At 36.0% G+C, this 19,591-nt stretch overlaps 1 protein-coding gene across 1 annotated transcript in view; it reads left to right on the top strand.

The window, feature by feature from the left end:
* TASP1 (taspase 1) overlaps window positions 1–19,591 on the top strand; it is an 86,111-nt gene that overhangs the window by 29,952 nt on the left and 36,568 nt on the right. The window contains exons 8-10 of the mRNA XM_074150473.1: window positions 5,365–5,471; window positions 13,243–13,362; window positions 14,248–14,326. Of these exons, the coding sequence (XP_074006574.1) occupies window positions 5,365–5,471; window positions 13,243–13,362; window positions 14,248–14,326 (306 nt within the window). The remainder of the gene's footprint in view (window positions 1–5,364; window positions 5,472–13,242; window positions 13,363–14,247; window positions 14,327–19,591) is intronic.

Raw genomic sequence — 19,591 nt, 5'->3', positions numbered from 1 at the left:
GCCTGTTTAAAAGCTGTATTTATTGCCTAGCCATGATAATGTTGGAGATGGATCTTGTGCTAAGGAATTATGTAATGAAGGTCTTGTGGTCCTTTCTCAGCAGGGTGCCCAGTAACACTGGAATCTTTTGAAAATGGGAAAATCTGTAACAGTCTTAACTTTGAGCAAGATGTGCCTGTGAAAATTTTATTCTGCATTTATTGATAATACATTATATTATCAAGCACCCATTCTGACACCGCGTCCACTAATACCAACTTCTCATGTAGGTGAGTGCTGTTGAGCAGGAGCTACTTCTGCCTGTTCTGTGCTCAGCCACTCACCCTTCTCCACTGCAAACCCCTACAGTTGTCTCAACTTCTACAACTCTGCTGTGACCAAGTAATCACCCAGTGCTTCCACCGTCTAGCACAGTTAGATGCAAAATGCAGTGGGTTTAAGTACAGAGTACGTGTGAGTAGCTTCTGTTGGTACCGTGCAGGGTTGAAGGGAGAATGTGGAGGTCTGGGAAGATGTTTTCAGGTCCTTAAAGATTATTCGTTCTTAAAGAGGCACCCCATGCTGCATTGCAGGGACATGTGATAAATACTGTAAATGGGAGACTGAAGCCCTCAACTTTTAATAATATTCTAGTTCTGATACACTTCTTTTGTCAGTCGTTACATGTCTTTAATCTGGATGAGGCCTGAGCATGGCACTTAAACATTAACAGACAATCATTTTGTAAAGCTGTGGGTTTTTTTGTTCTTTTTTCTTCCTCTCCCAGTAGCTCTGAAGTAGTTTTATTTATGACAGTATGTACATAAATGAGAAAGCAAAACAGAACGGCTGGTTGTACTTTGTGGTTTCTGAGATGCAATTCTTCTAAGAATGACTTTGAGCATGCAGGCTATTATTGTGTAGGGTAGTAATTGTCAGGGACTTTTATCTGAAAGCACATATTTGATTTTTATCTAAACTTTTAAATTTTTGAGCAAAATCAAAGGGTGTTGTACTAAGTACCTTTCCATAGATTCCAACACTACCTCTGGGCTGTGATCCAAGAATTTTTCAAACTAAAATTCCATCTACTCCTTTACCTCTCTTTTTCTAGCTTCCTCCCCTCCCCAGTCAATAAGCTCTACCTCTCTTGCTTCCCTTTCTCCTTGGACCAGGCAACATCAGGCTGATGTAGCTATATTGCATTTGTTTTAGGAAAACACGCCTGTCTTCAACACTGTGTTGTGTCCTTTTCCTCTTCTCAAGCTTGGAATATGCTGTCTTGTTGGAGAAGGTGAGAGTGTTTTTTTGTACTGTCATTTAGGACAAATGAAATTTCTTAGCATCTTTGCACCACAAAGTTGTGTTTTTGTTTCAGATCTAATGTGAATTATGACCTTAAGCTGCATGTAGGCAATTTCCTTCTGTGTATAGTGCTTATTTTCAAAAGAGTTTTTCAGTGGGTTATTTTCCCATGTTACGTGTGCATCATTAAATTATTAACATTTGAATCCTGGAATTTTTTTTAGTTCATAAAATGTTTCATTGAACTTAAAACCCTGTAATATATTCTTTGACAGGGACCAAACTTATAGGATGTTTTCAGAAAACTTTTATTTCATCTTTCATTTGTTTAGCTTGAAGCTCATTTGTGTTTTCAAGTTTCTTTTGTCACTTGTAGAGCAAGACAAAGCAACCAGAGTACTAGCCAGTTTAATGGCATTTATAGTGCTTTTATATAGAGCGAACATTGCAAAGGCAGGAATGAACTATGGGCAGGCAGCCTTTCACTTGCTATTTGTCTTTATTCCCTTATTTTGGGAAAGAAAAATCAAACAAAATTCAAGACATTTTGTTTTTAACTGGTCATTTGAAGTTGGGCATAAATCTATGTCAAAGGAAAAAAGGGGAATTGCTAGGTTTTGTTTTACTGGTCCTTCACAATTCTTTGGTCACTTTGTAGGTATTAGCTGGTTTATCCTGCAAAGAGGAATTGATAATCACTGATTATAATTATTTTCCCTAAATAATGAAATTCATCGGGCCTTGCTAAAACAAAATCTTCAATTTTCAGATGCAAGTTAATCCTAACAACTATTCTGAAGTTGAACGTAGTCTGAACGCAAGACTTTCCACTCTAGGGGAAGTCTGAATAGACTTCTTTCCCTCACAGTATGGATAGGTATGACATTTCATGATAAACTGAATAAAACTTAGGAGTTATTGAATTAATAGACCATCACCGGCACCTCTCTAATCTGTCTATTTAGTGTAACAACATGAGCTTTCGAATGTGACAAATATCACAGTATCTGTCACAAATAGGAGCTGATGGATAATGTGTTGTAGATATAGCGATGGAGGAAGCTGGGAAAGTTTGTGTATTTTACTACACAAACATGCTAGCTTCCTTAACCTAGACTCTTTTGTCTTTGTTCGTTTAAGTGGTATATTAGTTAAGGTTGTATGTGATGCACAGGGATAGGATCATAGAGGGCTGACATAAGAATATGTAAGGTTCTGACTGATTTAAAATAATGGAATTAATCAAATGTTGGAACAGGGGCCCAGAGGAGTTGTGAAATCTTCATCCTTGAAGGTATTCAAAACTTGACAAGTTCCTATGCAGCCCTTTTGAATTGGACTTGCTTTTCCTAGGGGTTGGACTACAAGACCTCCTAAAATCCCTTCAACCTACATCATTGTATGTTACTAGAAAACTTTCTTCATCTGTCTGTCTGACATGGTCCAAGTTATGCAAAAAAATATGCACGGCATAGCATCTCCTGGGGTTCTGGATATCTGATCATCCAGCAGAAGGGTCCTTGATGCACTGCACCACTTCTCTCATGTATGAGCAAAGTAAAAGAAGCAATAGAGAGAAAATGTATAACCAGTCTTTACCCCAGTGTACAGTTGAAAGACAGTTGGAATACCCAGGATTTGAAAATATTTCTGACACCTGGGAGCTAAGCACAGCTTTTTGTTAGCCAAAATCATTGCTTTCTAGGATAGAGTTATCCTTTCTGTAAACATGGGCAGAGTGGTACATTGCTAGTCTAATTTCATACATAGAGTTTCTTATTTGCTAGTAACATGTATACTTCTTTGTTAATAATGACTTGTTTTCTACCCTATATTTCCTAGCTTACTGATACCACTTTGAATTAACAATGTGGGTAAGAAGTTACTGTTAACAATTAGATCCTTCAAAGCAAATCTCCAAGTTTTTTCTTGTTTTGAAAAGACACAATTTTAAAGCACAAGGTAAAGTCTGAAAATTGTTTAATTGCTTAGCTAGAAACTGAGGACTTAAGTGAATGAAACAACTCTCTTGAGCTTGGAGAATTTCCTGTGTTGTGGAAAAAATGGCAGGAGAAGTAGCAACCAAGGTATAGTTGGAGTGATGATGCTGAGAGGCCATATAGCAGCGCTCTGTGTAGCTGGCAGGGCAGCTTGGAGCTAGCCCATGTGTCCTCTAGGTTCAATGTGATCTTTGTGCATATATTTGAACTGGTGAACATGCAAATATTGCAGAAGGTTTTAAGATACCACTAGTATTAGATTCTGGAGTACAAGGAAAACTTCTTATGCTCAGGTTTTCATGTGTGGGCTTCTGCATCCTCGTATTTGTCTGTCTTCTCTAGGTACACATCTTTTTTCTGAATTGGTGGGAGGTAGATACCTTTATAGATATCAGGTGGTAGATATCAGGCATATTTATCCCTGTGTAATACCTACTTGTGATGAGTACCAAGGCCAGACCCCATTCTTACCCATTGTGACTCTGCCCATAGATATTTGCTATATGTATTTGTCATGCAACTTACACGTTCTCCTGTTTAAAAATTCTGTTAGAAACAATGTGCTGCCTTGGTTTGTTTTGGGATGCTTCTGTTTAACAAATTCTTGGTCTGTTTGGGGTTTTGGTTTTTTGTTTGTTTGTTCATCCTCATCCCCAATTAGTACTAAACTAGAATGATTCTTTGCCTGCTCCCTCTTATCAAGTGTTTGGTTTTTACCTCTTGGACCTCTTTTCAAACATAGAAATGTGTTGTCCAAACTAGCTGCATTAATCAGCTCTGTATGGTAGAAAGAGTTCCTTTCTTGGTGATGGCAGATTAATATGTGTTTACAGTTTTAAGAAACTGGTATTCATTAGGTTTTTGGAGAGAAATGCCAGCTTTCTCATTACTTTTAGGATATATACTTGAATAACTATGGTATTTTAAGGTCCAGTTTTCTGTACTTAAAAACAGGTTTAAAGGAGAGTTCACTAGGTGATTTTGGCACCTGCATGGGGAAATTTCAAAGAAGTAAAATGCTCACTGTCTGTGTACTTTGTGAGAATTGTAAATGAAAGCTTTGTGTTCCGTTGGCTCTGCAATATTTATTTTATTCATAGACTGTTCTTGAAGCTGTTCCAGTCTTCTGAATAATAGTCATGTAGCTATACTCAGAATTTCATTTTAAATGACACTTTTTAAGGCTTATAGATTCAATAGGAAACCTGTGATTTTTAGCTTCCATTGAATTTGTGACTTACTTGTGTATACCTCTGCCCTCCTAATAACTTGATTTTCCTTGACTAAACAAGTGACAGAAGGCATTTTTACCCCGTCCTCTTTTCTCTACATTTTAAAGGGGATGTTAAGACAATCTGTGGATAATACTGAGTCAAAACTAATTTAAACTAAATATGTCAATATCTGCAATTTTTTCATAAACTGAAACTTTATTTTTGGTATCTTAAGTATAACAATTTTGGTTGGTTTTTTTTTCACTCTACTTTAGAGAACATTTCCTTTCTGAATGTGGGACTTAGATGTGGAAAATACATGTTTGTCTTTTCAATACCTAGGTGGTCTTTAGACTGTGTTGGATGATGAAACATAAAAATATTGCTAGACTATTGTGTGGCTTTAAATATATGGGTAAACATACAGATATGCAATTAAGGTAATAAAATAGTAACCTAATTTTATGGATATCACAATGAGCTCATATGGTACCTATTTACATGTCAGCAGTCAAAACCAATAACTTTAACACAAGCCGCTTATTCTGTTACCTTCTATGCAGTGCTGCTTCTTTGCCAAACAGACAGATATTTAGACCAACATAGCTTCTCTACGTGTTCGGCGACTTGTTTGTACTAGATATTTTACCCATCACTGTTGCTGAACAATTGAACTTTTTTCACTTGGGAAAAGATGTAAACATCTTGTACTGAAGCTTAAATACTTAGTTGTTGGCTTTTTTATCGATGCTTTCTGCATCAGTAAAAATATGTAAGGGATAAGACCTCCAAAATGTAAACTTATCAATAGTTGTTTAAATTAAGTAAATTTTACTTAGTTAAATGCTTTTGAATTATTTTTATAGGGTTTAGTTTAGCAGCTTTTAAGAGGAACAAGAGGAAGCTGGAGTTGGCCGAAAGGGTGGAAACAGATCTCATTCAACTAAAGAAAAGAAGACAATCAAATGAAAAGGTTAGTTCCTGTTTAAAATTTTATTGTGCCATCTTAAACTTACAGCTGATTACTAATAAATTTCATGCCATATATATACAGTGAGACTAATGTAGCATCAGAAGTCACTTCCTGACCAGTCTAATGTTTAGATGATATAATGATAACTTAGTGCTGTAAAAACTTTCTGCCTTGCTATTTAAAAACCAAACTCTTGCTTTGTGTCTTATTTGTGCCATGAAAAATATTTTGCTCATTTTAAACTGGAAATATGACAAATGTAAACACAAACAGATAATTATTTACTGAAACATTTTCTTTAGCTTGGGATCTCTGTCACTGTTTCCCACTTTTTAATGTTTCCTCTGCGCACTGCATTATGGAGCTGGAATTGGTGAAATTTGAAATATCAGGTAGGTAAACATGTGCATCTGTGCATGCATCTAGCATTGACCTGGCCCGTATTACTTGTACTACAAAACTATTAGGATTCCCTCTGTTCCCCTCACTCTTAGTTTGAATTCAGAGCCTTTGTTACCATTTGAGAATGTCAATCACAGTATTTGGGTTTACTGTTGAATATCAAAGTATAGCTCATTAAATTAAATGTCTATGCTTTATTTGGGGCCTGTGGGATTTCAGGTTGGCCATTTCCCTTCGCTTTGGTAAGCTGACTGACCACTGCCTTATGTAGTTGGATATGTTGATATAAATAAAGTATAAAGCCCAGAGAATTGGCAAAATTTTATTCTCTGTAGCCTGTGCAAATGCAAACCAGGGACAAATCAGGCGTGTTTCTTCTGTGTTCTTAGATAAGAAGTTGTCCCTAGCAGGGTGCTAATTTTTCTATTTTCAAGGAGGTAAAACCTGTAAAGAAAGTAAGGGTAGAGGCAGGGGGGGAGGTTAGTTATTGATTTTGGAACTTTTCATGTTCACAGAACTTCAGGTACCTCCTTGTGAAACTAATGGTGTTAAAATGTAACTGAGGGAGGAGGGATCTCTGTACAGTATTGATGTTCATGTAATAAGGGGCAAGTCAATGCTTGAAACATACGCCAATGCATGAGCTTACCGACCTGCAATTTGAAATTTCAAGGGCTCCAGAGTCATGTGCAGCGCTTGTGGGAGACCCCCAAAGGCCAATGAGGGTAGGTAAAGGAGGTGATCAAATAAAGCTCTACTCACTGGTAAGTAATCCGGTAACATAACACACCGATTTTGTCAACTTTCTGGGCCCATCCTGTCCATGGAGGCGGGATGAAAACCAAACCATGCTAACAATGTGGACTGCTTGTTATCTGTTATCCACAGAGCGTAAGATAATTGCAGCCTTACAGGAAATTTAGTTTTTCAAAACAACGAACAGTTTTTCTACGACAGTGAATTCTATTAAAAAAAAAAAAAAAGAATAATTGAGTAATTCTCTCTAAGCTATTAGAAAAGGGTCATTAGGAAGGGTGAAGTACATGATCTGTCATCCCCAAACTTGTACTATCAAAGCTGAGCTCTCATAAAAGATTTAATTGTTCAAAAACCATTTAAATACTCGAGTAATTAAAAGTTATTCTTGTGAAAGTTAAGCTTTAATTGATAAATACTCATTCTTATATTTGCTGTCCTCTGGAGCTGCAGACCTGTCCCTTCATAGCTGTTTCATTGTCCAGTTTTACTTGCCTGCTTCAGCCCTATACTACAGCTTAGCTTATGTGCTTCTGTTGCCAGTACTGCACAGTTGTTATAAATTCTAGTTCTTTTTTATTCGACAAAATTTTAAAAGTTGGGAGAAGAGCAAGGTAGAAAGGATGTTAACACAATTGAAGTTGAATGGAAATCATAACTAAAAGGCCTATGTGAAATGATAGTATTGCAGACCAAAAAAGGCTGAAATTACTTGGAAGTTTTTAGCTGCTGATAAATTCCACCAGCTAAAAATAAACATACCATTTTAAAAATTACTTTTCAATAAAAGTTAAATTATACCAAGGTCAAAGAGAAAGAAAGGCTGTTGAAATTTAATAAAGATTGTATGGAAAAACTAGGCAGTGTGACTTACTAAAGGACTTTTATTTCCCAAGTAAACGTAATTTTCACTTTGCTGTATTTTTCACTGTTTATCCAATGTAGAGGGTTATGCTATTGCACACGGGAAGACCCATTAATAACTTCACTGTATTTTGAAGATGTGAAAATTGAGATTTTTATTTTTTTTTAGGTTGTAGTGACTTATATATTGATTTACATAGTTAAGAAATCTTATTTGTGTGTGAATTAATTAAACATATTCATAGGGGGACTGGCTATGATTTGTTAATCCAGCCAGCTGCCATTCTGAAGTTCTCACTTCAATCACTGGTAAACTTCAGAAGTAAATATTTATCTTCTTACTGTTAACCTGTTTTTTACCAGAGGAAGTTGTCATTGAAAATAGCGTAGTAGAGTTTGGCTAAAAGCCCTATTTTTAATTTGTCTTCTGCTATTACAAACTTTTTTTACAGCTATGCTGAAGTTGCTTGTGAGAGCAGTTGTCCTCTCCTTAATTTTAATAAGTGGCACTAAGAATTTCCAGTGCACATGAAATTTTTTTATAGGTTAGTGTTTATAAGTTAGTTTTTTATAGGCTAGTTATTTAACTCCATATATAACATTATTTAGTTTGAGGTTTATTAAAACTGATTTGTTTTTTATGTAGTTTAACATACGTGCTCAAGTATGTGTGCAATAGTTTGAGTTATATGTATGGAATCAGCAGTTTCATATTCTTCAGCTACTGTATTGAGACAGTAACACTGAACATATTGAGAAAGAAAAATACGTCTGTCTTTGTTCAACAGAAAAACATTATTTTCTTTGAAGTATTTTGTGCATTATATTTTTGTCATTGATCATCTTGAATGTACCACATGAACCTTTTTCCAGTTCCAGCTTGAACTCTTTGGGTGAGCAACAGTCAATGCATCATTCCCATTATATATGATGAATTTTAATCACTCTTAACTTTTTCCTCAAATGGATTTTCTTATGGCTGTGTGAAGCTACTTGTAAGTGTAGCTGTCAAGAGACTTCAAAAGTATATTTCAGAATCCATTTAATATGGGAAAAGAAACCGAAGTAATTTTCATCTATTCCAGTTAAGAAAAAAACCCAACAAAACAACAAAACTCATCTGTGGAATACAGTATGAAATAATTCCTGCATCTTGGACATGGAGGTCAGAGAAAAATCTTCCTACCAAACACCTATTAAACTGGAAAGGGTAGGCTTGTTTATCAAGCTTTATGTGATTAGATCGTAACTACCCCTTTTCAAACAGATGCGTATTGCGCTGACCATGCATAATCTGTTAGGACTAGATTGCTATGAGAGTATATCATGCTACACTGTTAGTTGCCCTAGAGGAAAATGTTTCTAGAGATTGGTACCTAGGAATTGGGCCCAGTGCTCACAGAATAGTAACGTTTTCCCCTGACTTCGATAGATTTATAAGTATTTCTTTAAAATAGTTTATTAAAGAAAATGTTGCTTAAAAGATTGCCTCTCATCTTGTTAAATGCTGCCATAATCAATAGAAGTTCTCCACCAGGAACACCTAAAATCTGAGGTTTTAAAAAACCAAATATATTAATTGTTGCTATATTATTTTCACACTATGCACTATTGTGCTTCTCTGTTCCCACTTGATCTCTAAAGGAACAACATGGCAAGATTTATGTGTTGCCCTGTTCTGTTTTGTCTAGGAAAGTACTGTAAAAACCCCATATTTTTAGGGGAATCTACTTGGTCTGTCTATCATCAGACACAAAATCCTATTTATTTGTGTGGATAGTTGGGTAATAGCACATAGATGTTAATTGATTCTATCTGATTAATCTTGCATTTTGTGAGCTATGATATTCAGAGATGAGATTTAATGGTAATTACTTTTCACAGAATTTCAGAGGACCGAAGTCGAGAGAGTAAAGGCCCTGTGTATAGATATCTTTCAGCAGGCCCTGGGTAGAGCCCTCTTAAACTGTTAATTCCTTCCATGGGACTTGTAAAAGGATGACTATTTATGTGGTTTTTATGTGCAGGAGAAATATGAGATTTCTGAAATACTTGATAAACTCTGCATTTGTGCACATGAGCATCTTCCTGCTTTGTGTGTGTATTCTTAGCTAAGTTTGAATGTTTTGTCCGTGATTTCATGAAATTAACTTCCTTTCCTGTGGTAAGGTACAAATTAATTCAGTAATGTGAGGTCTTACTTTTGTCATTGGCTTTCAGTTGTTTCCATGTTAAATATTTACTAAATAATAGATTATTTTTAGGTTGCAATACTACATTGTTAAAAGTCCCAAACAGCTTTTGCAATGGATATGTTAGTATAAATTGTTAGCTGAAGTCAGATAAGGAATTTGTTAACAGATATCACCAAGGAATAGTAAAGCTTCCTCCGGAACTTGCAAAATTTTGAAATCTAAGGTGCTAAATTAATGAATCAAATACTTAAAAAGATAAGGGCAAGCAAGTTGGGTCTCATTAGTCCCTGTTGGACCCATATAGAATTTGGACTTACTTTAGACGTCACGAATTGTAGTGTTTAACATAGTTCGATTGTCTTGATACTAGCTTGATGGGATCCTATATTTTTCAACATTCATATGGTTTGAGGAGAAGAAATATATGGCATTGAAAGTCTTCTCACCAGGTGCATATTTCCTGGAACTCCTCAGGTGCATAAAGCCTTTTTGTGTGGAGAAGTACAAGAAGTTCCTTTGTTAAACTGTGTCTTTGTTTACTGGTTCAGGAGTCATAGGGTTGTCAGTACAATTTACATATGTGAAGGCTTTTCTACTGAACTACAGAATTGATTCATTGTGTCACTTGTAAGTGTGTGAAGTCAGTAATGTTGAAATGGGTGCAAACATAAAAATAGGTCTACAATTGATCAGACAACATATTTTTCCCATTGGATATAGAATAGAACTGATCCTCATTGGTTTTCAGTTTGTTAAGTAAGGATAAATATAGCATCAGCAGTGATTCTTTTTCTGATCACAAAAAAACCCCCAAATTTATATTACCAAGAAGGAAAATATGGAAATCCTTTGTTTCAGTGATACAGATTTCTTTCAGAAGGTTGTGTGGGCCAAGTTAAAAAAAAATACTTCCCTTAGAAAAGGTTTCCAGCCTCCTAAGTTGCCCCATCTAAAAATAAAATAAGCCAAAGCAAGCAAACTATACTACTGAATTGACAGCAAATACTAATGTGAAATAGATCTTTTAAAAGAAATAACGGTGAAGAAAGTTTCCATGTAACATATACTTGTAAATGCTTGTGGTTTTTTGATTAAAATATCTTTTTAAAAAATAAATTAGTCATATTGCTACTGAAGGCAAATACTTTATGCATGTGAGAGCTAAAGCGGAAGATGGATGGCAGATTGAGCAAATAGTTTTACAGATGCTGCAAAGAAGGCTTCCAAGCATTTTTTTCTTTGCTGTCAGATGATATGGAATACACTTTAGAAGGATGAGGCTCAGAATGGATCCGTATGTATTTCTGTTCATTACGGGAGCCCCAAGTGTTTGATTTAATATGAATTAAGATTACACAGGTGGCCTTAATTCTGGCATTTCCTAACTTTGACAGGCTTGATTTTTTTATCTGTAATTGTCTATTAATCAAGTTTTTTGTTGTGGGTATAATTTCCTTTGATAGAAGGGAGCAGGGGATGGGCAACAAAACCTGCATCATATTAGTCATTCTTCTCTATAGAGAAGTCATAGGATCATAGGAAAATTCATGTTGGGAAGAGCTTTATCCAGTCTGATCTTGAAAACCTTCAAGGATGGGATTCTGTACCTCAGTGAGCAGCCTGCTCTACTGCTTAAGATCTTTTCAATCCACTGAATAATACTGTTCCAAGTGGGTTAATAATACCTGAATTAGGTTGTGGCTGGCAGTCCTAGGAGCTGCAAAATACTTTTGCCCATGAGATGTTAAGGGAAGGGTTCCTTAATTTCCTTTTATCTTTACAACTTGGAAGGGGACTTACTTTTTCTTGTTGCCTTTGCTCCAGTCCTGAAAGTTCCTTTTGCCTCTCCTTCTCATGCCTTCCCTGATCCTGGTCTTCACCTTTCTTTGCTTTTCAATTTACTGTTCTTCCCAATGCAAGCTGAAACTCTGGATCTATGATTTTTCACCTCTGTTTTTCTAAGCAGTTACTCTGCTTTACTGGTAGGACTTCCATTGGTTTGTTTTAATACTGGATATGGTTAGTGCCAGCTTCTGAGTGTAGAACTTGTTCAGGAAGATGTAGGTGAAGAGAAGAAACTTACTGTTTCTCTGAGTAAAAGCCAAGGATGACACTCCTGCTTAGGAGTTTCAGTTGCTTGAAAAATACCATAGAACACTGTAGTGCTGCATTGCATGGTTTTCCTTTTAAGACAGGCACAGTATTAACTCAGGAGTTCTCTCTAAGTGTGGCCAGAGTACCATCAGCATAAATTTCCTAAGAATTCTGCTTGACAAGTGACATTGTATGCCCAAGGAAATTTTAATTGATGATGGGAACTTGATAACTTGCAGTTGAATAGGTGGGTGTAGGGTTGTGGTTTTTATATTCTTCTTTCTACCTCTAGATCCTAGTCTGGAAAATATGCATTTATAAGAATAGCTTAATATCCTTTGGGATTATTTGCTTGGGTAAGTTTATGTAGGATTTTTAAATCCAGGTAAGTTTTTATACAGGTAAGACTGATCAGCTAAAGGCTTGAGGGCTTGTGCAACAGCAGTGTTCATCTTTGGAGTATGTGATGGATGATGTATTGGTTTTGTTTATTCATTTTATTTTCTGTACACTGCCTGCTGTGTCCCATCAAAAGTGTGTGGTTGGGCATGAAGTCAAAGTGCCTTGGCCTGGGTTCTGCAGAGAAAGGAGTCAAGGGCAAGCCTAGACAAAGTGGGGAAAACTGCTCTTTCTCTTAGAGTGACTGAACGTGGTGTATTAAGGAAGGGGGGAAGGATGGAAAGATCCAAGGTGAGACAGCTGAAGTGTTTGTGAGGCAGTAGGCATCTTGCATCAGGACTGACTACTGTAGCTCCCCTAAGAGCAGGGGTCTTTATCTGCCTCAGAAGAAATGGAAAGAAGTAAAGATGCTTTTCTAGTGACCCAGAGGGAGTGATGGGTAATTTGTTTCAACCAGGAAGCCACTAAAGATCGCTGAACTGAGAACAAGTCTGAGAGAAAGAATCTGTCCTGGGGGAGATTTCTTCTTAAGGCTTCTATTTATTGTCTCTGTCAGAATATCAGAATTTTCTCTTTACATGGTAAGCTGCATCTGGTGGAGTTGGTTTTATTGTTTTGTTTTGGGTTTTTTTGTTAATCATACATAGCTTTAAACATAACAGTCTCTGAAAATGCCATCTTGAAGCTTTTGGGAAAGGGCTTTTGATATGGCTTCTTTGGATTGAGTTGCTGAATCATGTCTTAGGGGACAAGTGCCCACCACTAAGAAAACAGCATTTTTGGCACTTTTTGTGAGTAAAGGCAGGTAACCTAAGCATTGGATGAGTTCTGAGATGTTTACCGCCTCTTGTTTCCAGAGGAGTTTTCTTCAGGTCCTGTCTGAGGCCAGAGAGCATTTTGGGGAGATTTACAGCAGCACCATTGGTACAATATGCATGAATATGTTTTATTGATTGGCCTGTCAATTGGGTTCCTGCACGTTAGTTTGCACACTGCTAAGAAGTGTAACCTGACTTCAATATACTATTTTTAGTAGTTGTTTCTGTTTGTGTGTCCTGCAGGAGAATGACTCAGGAACATTGGATACGGTTGGTGCAGTTGTTGTTGACCAAGAAGGAAATGTTGCTGCTGCTGTCTCCAGTGGAGGTTTAGCACTAAAGCATCCTGGAAGAGTTGGTCAGGTGAGTGTACTTCTTCAGTTGGGAATGATTGTTCAGAAATTGTGACACTAAGTAAGAGCTGTGATAGCAAACTGACGTTCTCTAAACTCTGAAGGTGTTGTCACTGCATTGGAATGCAAGTTTTCTTTCTAGTGTCCTCCATTAGCGTTATAAAACATTGATAGGTAAGAAGTTGTTCTGTAGTTAGTTATCTTTTGCCAGAGCTATTGATAAGCTAATTTCGTGGTCTTAAATACTTCCTTAATACCGCAAATAGTCTCTTTAATGCTTGGAGTGTTTTTAAATAAGATTTTCATTAATATTTAGAGAAGCTGTCCTAATTATTTTTTAAAAGATCTTGTGAATTGGTAGAAGTGACAAATGTATTAAAAGAACACATCAGGGGTAGGCATTCCTTATTGTTATTAGGGGAGGGAATTTTGAAATGCATGAGAAATTCATACTCCATTGCTCTACAGCTGAATTTTTGGTTGACTTTTGCCACTGTCCTAAGAGCAGTTCTCTTGTGAAATGTATTTAGGATTTTCTTGTGGAATAGCAGAGTGAAAGGGACTTAATAAAAATAGCTGGAATTATTTTTTCTTTTGATATCTGTACCCTCATTGCCTGTAAAGTTAGGTTAGAATACCAGACACCTATGATAATCACTCAGTTCTGAAGAATAGTAAAAGAAGATGTAGCCAAATAGATTGGAATTATGATTTGAACTGTTATTATTTTCATATTTATCTTTTTTATTAATACTTGGATTTTTCTTGCTGCTTTGTTGTTGTTGGTTTAGGGTCTTTTGGTGGTGGTTTGTTTTGGGTTTTTTTAGGGGAGGGGAATAAACCAAAAACCTTGTATACTTACTTAAATTTATGAAAGATGCACTTCTTTGCTTAGGCAGCTCTTTATGGTTGCGGCTGCTGGGCTGAAAATACAGGAGCTCATACCCCTTACTCCACTGCTGTGAGTACTTCAGGTATTTGCTACTTTTTTAAATATTTCAAAAAGTTGCTATCTTTCTCTGTAATTAGTTTACAAATTCCAAATAAAATATTTCTATGAATGGTTAGTTAAAATATTGACATTGTTTCCAGACTATATGTGTATCACGTATTTACATATAAATATATATACATGTTAGTGCTGTCTTTAAATCCATGAATTAATCTTTGTTGGTTGCTTATATTGGTCTTTTTACTTAATTAACAACAATGTTAATATTTATCCCCTTTAAAAGATTTTGTATTGCACTGAAAGGATGTACTGTATTTGTTATGTATTAAGGGAACTTTACACCTGTAAAGAAGTGCTATTTAAGCCTAATATTGTGTTAAACACAGAATGTCTCTGTGACTGGAAGCCTTCTGTAAAGGACTAAGATAATTAGAGGGTCCTTTAACATAAGAGGGACCCTTGGATACAAAAATGCTACAAACAGCTTTTTTCCCTCCAAAATACTTAATTACTATTTTAAGTGAATATTTAAGTGAATTTGTTCTTCATCTCTCTTTTCCTCTCAAAAGGAAAGGGAAAAGTCACAGGCAAATTGCTAGGATAAGTGTCTTGGAAAACATTTATTCAGAAATCGTGAAAGTAATGTAAGAAGTAGGGTAGCTTCTCTTCTGTGGAAGTATTGGGATCACAAAAGTGTTTTGTTCATTTGATGCCTATCAGGCAGCTATCACAGAGAGCTGTTGTGTCAGTTGGTGTGCTGGGCGCTGGAGACACCAATTGTAAAAAGAAGTTTGTCAGCAGATCTACTAAATCTAACAGGACTGAACAAATATTAAAAATTAGAAAGGAAAAAACCAAAACCAACACAAATCCCAGCCAAAACGTAACTAGGAAGATTTCTCACACTACGATGTACGATTTGAGAATGTAAGCTGGGATGTTTTTAACTTTTCCGGAACAGACATTGAAAAGATAACTGTATTGTTACACAATACTGGGTGTGTATTGTAGAACACAAAAGCCTTAAGGTGAAATTATGCTGGAGTTGCTTTTACTTTGCAACTCCCACGTAAAAGCAGTTGAAAAGACTGTATTTCATCTCTTTGTTTTCCTTTTTTTTTTTTCTCCTAGTTGTATGAACAGTCTGTAACAGAAAAACTACTTGTAACACTTTAATAAATGCTTATGTCAGGATGCAAAATTTATGGTTTGGACCACTGCTTAGTGGTCAGTTATCTGCATTCAGTATAGGGAGAGATGAAAAAAATCTGCAGTTGAGATTTAGTGATGTAAACTGTATCCCAAGAGTACTGCAGAGGTAGAGTCCTGTTACAGAAATAGTGAAGGTGCAAGGTTACAGGGTGTAGAACTAAAATTTGACGGAGACTGAAGAGCATCAGAAATATAGTGTTGCTTTTGAAGTTGTACACCTGGCTAATTTCCTCTGTATTTAAGTCTGTCCCACCGTTGAAAATTTGTGTAGATGTTCACCCGTGAGTTTGATGTTGGCAATAGCAAGTGTCCTTTTTAATAATTCTGCATGCAGGAGAACTTTCCTTTGCATAAGTGTTGGAGGATATTTCTACTCAAGGAACACAATATTGATTTTAGTTTACTAAATGATTACCGATGTAAGCAAATATATTTATTACAGTATTGGGAAACATAATAATTAGCGAGCATAAGCCCAATATTAGAGATTGTTTGTGGAAAAGCTTAGAATATCACCTTTATTATTGTCACCTTTATTTAATTTTTTTTAACTGTTCTTTTTGAAGTCAGCTGGGTTTGAAGTCTATGGAAGTACCGGCAAGCATCTTCATACACTTCAAGGAGATGTTTGGGTATAATGATGGTCTTAAATAGAAGCCTCCTTTCTTTTTGCTGGTACCAATTTTACATAGTGGTAAATACTTTAATGTTACACTATTTATAACTACTGCACACACATGCACGTGCGCGCGCACACACACATATATATATGTATGTTTCTTTGGTTCAAATCTTCTCGCTTCCACGATGTTAAATTAATTCAAATCCCAGTTAATTGAAATAGACTGCTGGCGGTCTATGAAGCATGGCCATCTGTTTATTCAGTGATTTGAAATTCAGACTAGCGGTGTTTAATTAATCTCTTGTTTCTGGTTTTCCTTTAAAGTGTGTGTGGGGGGGGGGGGATAGAAATGTTTACAGGAAGTGAGAACTCTTCTGTAATCAATACCATTCTTTTTTCCATTTTCAGAAGCTCATAATGTTTTATTTTATAATGTAATTTATGTTTAGTGCAGTTTTAAAATATATTGATGCCTAATTCTTGTTTAAAATATGAGCATCCAACAATGTGAACCATGAAGTTAATTAAGGGGTAGAGGGATGGAAAAATTAAATTGTAGGAAAGGTTGAAAGAATGAAACTTACAACTTGGCTGGATCACAACAGGAGATGGGAATGGGGCAGAACCATCTGCAAATATTCAAAAGGTGAAATTGCCAAAGCTAAGAAAGGAAATAATACGTTAACATACTTCGTTGTTGGATGAAATTTTTAGAAAATAAAGTTACTACCTCAACTCTAGAAGATGCGATGATTTGGAAAGCTCTAAGATTGAGAGTACTTCCTAAGAGAAGATAAGCATTGTCGCTTGGTGTACCTAAAACCAGACTAGACTGTATTTTTAATAGTGATTACACCCCCCTCTGTAGGTTTCTAAATTGGTTTTGTGTGTATATATATTTAAAAAAAAAACAGCAACAAATGAAACTTGCATGTTTTATATAAATAAAAACTGTGTGTGCATGCACATTCATTTAATGTTTCATTTTACATACAGACATATACACTTGTATGTAAATGCATTTAAAATATGTCCATAAAATAACTGAAATTTGCAATCAGTTTGGATTTCTGTAGTTTTCATAATATAACATTTTATTGTTTTAATTTCACGTCTCTTCATTTTAATTTGTCTTTAAGTGGTAAATTTGGCACAAATTTATCCTAACATTTTCTACAGGGAATTTTTTTTTTCTGTTGTATGGAGGTGGGGTGGAGCTGGGAGAGAAGAAAATTAGGCTTTGGTTGCTGTGTGTATTTGACTACTGTATATGTAGACTTTAATTATTAAATTACTTCACAGAATAGCTGGTTCATCAAATCACATTTAGAATTTAAAAAAATCTTGAATGAAGAGAAGAGTTTAACTATGATTCCCTTAAAGCTTTATCAAAGGTACATTCAAAATTATTAACTATTAATGTATGTTAAATTAAATAATTTTAACTTAAGGATTCTATGGGAAATAAAAGGTTCCACATTTGTGCTGACTTAGACTTTTAAACTTTTTTTATTAATAGCTGGGGATAGAAATTCAAGACTTGAGAGAGTTTGTTGTATCAGGCTCTATATTCACTCTTGAAGAAGGATGCTCTTTGACATTAGTTTCCTAGAAGCCATTTTTAAGTGCCAGGTTTTGTAAATTATTTTGATTCCATACTTAGGAAATTGCTTGTGTCTTTGGGTTTTGGAGCCTATGATCAGCAAGAGATTGAATAGGTTGGGGAAAACCCCTCGTGTGTGGAGAAATGAGAGTTTGGGATAGTAATTCAAAGCATACAGAATACAAACTCTTGCACACTGAAATCCATGTGGAATTGGCAGGGAAGTAAGAATGGACACATTGGGTCAAACCAGAGCTCCAGGTGGTTTGGTGTCCTCTTTCAGATAGAGGGTCTTTGCAGTTCTCCAAGGACAGGTACAGGACTGGGAAAAGCACCTCCACTGTGTTATCCGAGCTTCTGGCAATTTGTGATACTGGGACTTTAGAAGCTGGAGATATCTTTGGTTTTAATAGGTCAGGATGACTTTCTCAAGATTTCTTATTTCTTTTTGTACTTAGAAGACCAGTTATTTAAATTTTGCTGGGAGTGTTTTTCTTCTGTGATAGTTTACCTTTGTAGAAGCTTTCTTGCAAAAAGAAAAGTGTTAGTTTCAGTGCCACACTTAGTAGCACAGTAGGTTTTATTCTTGAATTTTTATTAATTTTTTTCTAAAATCCTTCTATCAAAGCTTCAATTTGAGACACATCTTTCAATACCTTCCTCATAAAAAAGGTGTTTGCCATGAAAGTACTTCCAAATTCATGTAGCTTTCTTTAATGGGCATGTATTATTTGAAGACATGCATTTACATCTTGATGTTCTGTTGGCCCTGTGGATGCTGGCAGGCTTCCTGCTTTTGTGTGTTCAGGAAGGACTTGGTATTAGTTCTTATGCCTGTAGCAATTTGTTTCTCAAATATTTTTGGCCATTTTTATCGTGATTTTTCTATTGAATGTGCCAAAGGTGGTTGTACTGAACTCGTTTGGGCATGACTTCAACTTTTTGAATGGTATTTTCTTACTTCTAACAGTCTCTTGGCCTTGTTGTTTAGCCACACTGTCTTTGGTTTTATTTTTTTTGGCTTTTGAAAAGTTACTTCATGGTTTATAAAATACAGGATTTTGTAAAACTTACATTTTATGGCTATAGTTTAAGATGGGGTGGGACTACTGAAATCAAAAGGTGAAAACTTTCTAAAGGCGGGATGGAGGAGACCGTGAAAGAGGAATGACTGAATATAAAGGGCCTTAAATTCAAGGTTTATTCTGTAACTCTCACCTGTGGTGAGAGCGTTCGTGCTTGTTAAATTGCATGTTGAGCTATGCCCTCGCCCAGCGTTTCGGTCTCCCCTTATGGGAGCCACTGAACCGTAAATTCTTACTTGAAAACTCATTTTCAACAGGAACCACAGTGATGTGCAATTCTGTGGAGTAAATATTTTTCAAGGAATCTTTAATGTCAATGAATTGACTTGTTATGTAGGACTTGAGCTTTGTGATCCCCATGTGTTAAGGGCTGCGCTGGAATCCAGTGACTGTTGAGACCTGGGCAGGTGCCGCTTGTCTGTCTGGCCTGCGTCCTTCTGAGTCCATGCTCCAAAAGTCCAGAGGAATTTCACATGCGAACTTTGTATCCTGTATAGATTGTTTGAGCTACACTGTGAGATAGATATTATTATTATGATACAGTTCATCTCTTTGTAGAAATATGTCTTATCTCTCCAAATCAGTCTGGTCCTGTAAGATTTGGGGAATAATAGGTAATGTAATGCATCACAGATGAAGCAGCTGTGTATGGAGAAGAGTTATGTCATTGTTAGAGTGAAACAGAGGGTAGAGGAAGAAAGAGGTCTATCTCCAGACAGATCAGTATTTACCTCTGAAGTGAATGCTTCTGTCAAGAGTTCAGGC

The sequence above is a fragment of the Numenius arquata genome, chromosome 7 (assembly GCF_964106895.1).
Source record: "Numenius arquata chromosome 7, bNumArq3.hap1.1, whole genome shotgun sequence".
Taxonomy (NCBI): domain Eukaryota; kingdom Metazoa; phylum Chordata; class Aves; order Charadriiformes; family Scolopacidae; genus Numenius; species Numenius arquata.
Note: the sequence above shows the minus strand (reverse complement) of the source record. Positions and strands in the feature narration are given on the sequence as shown.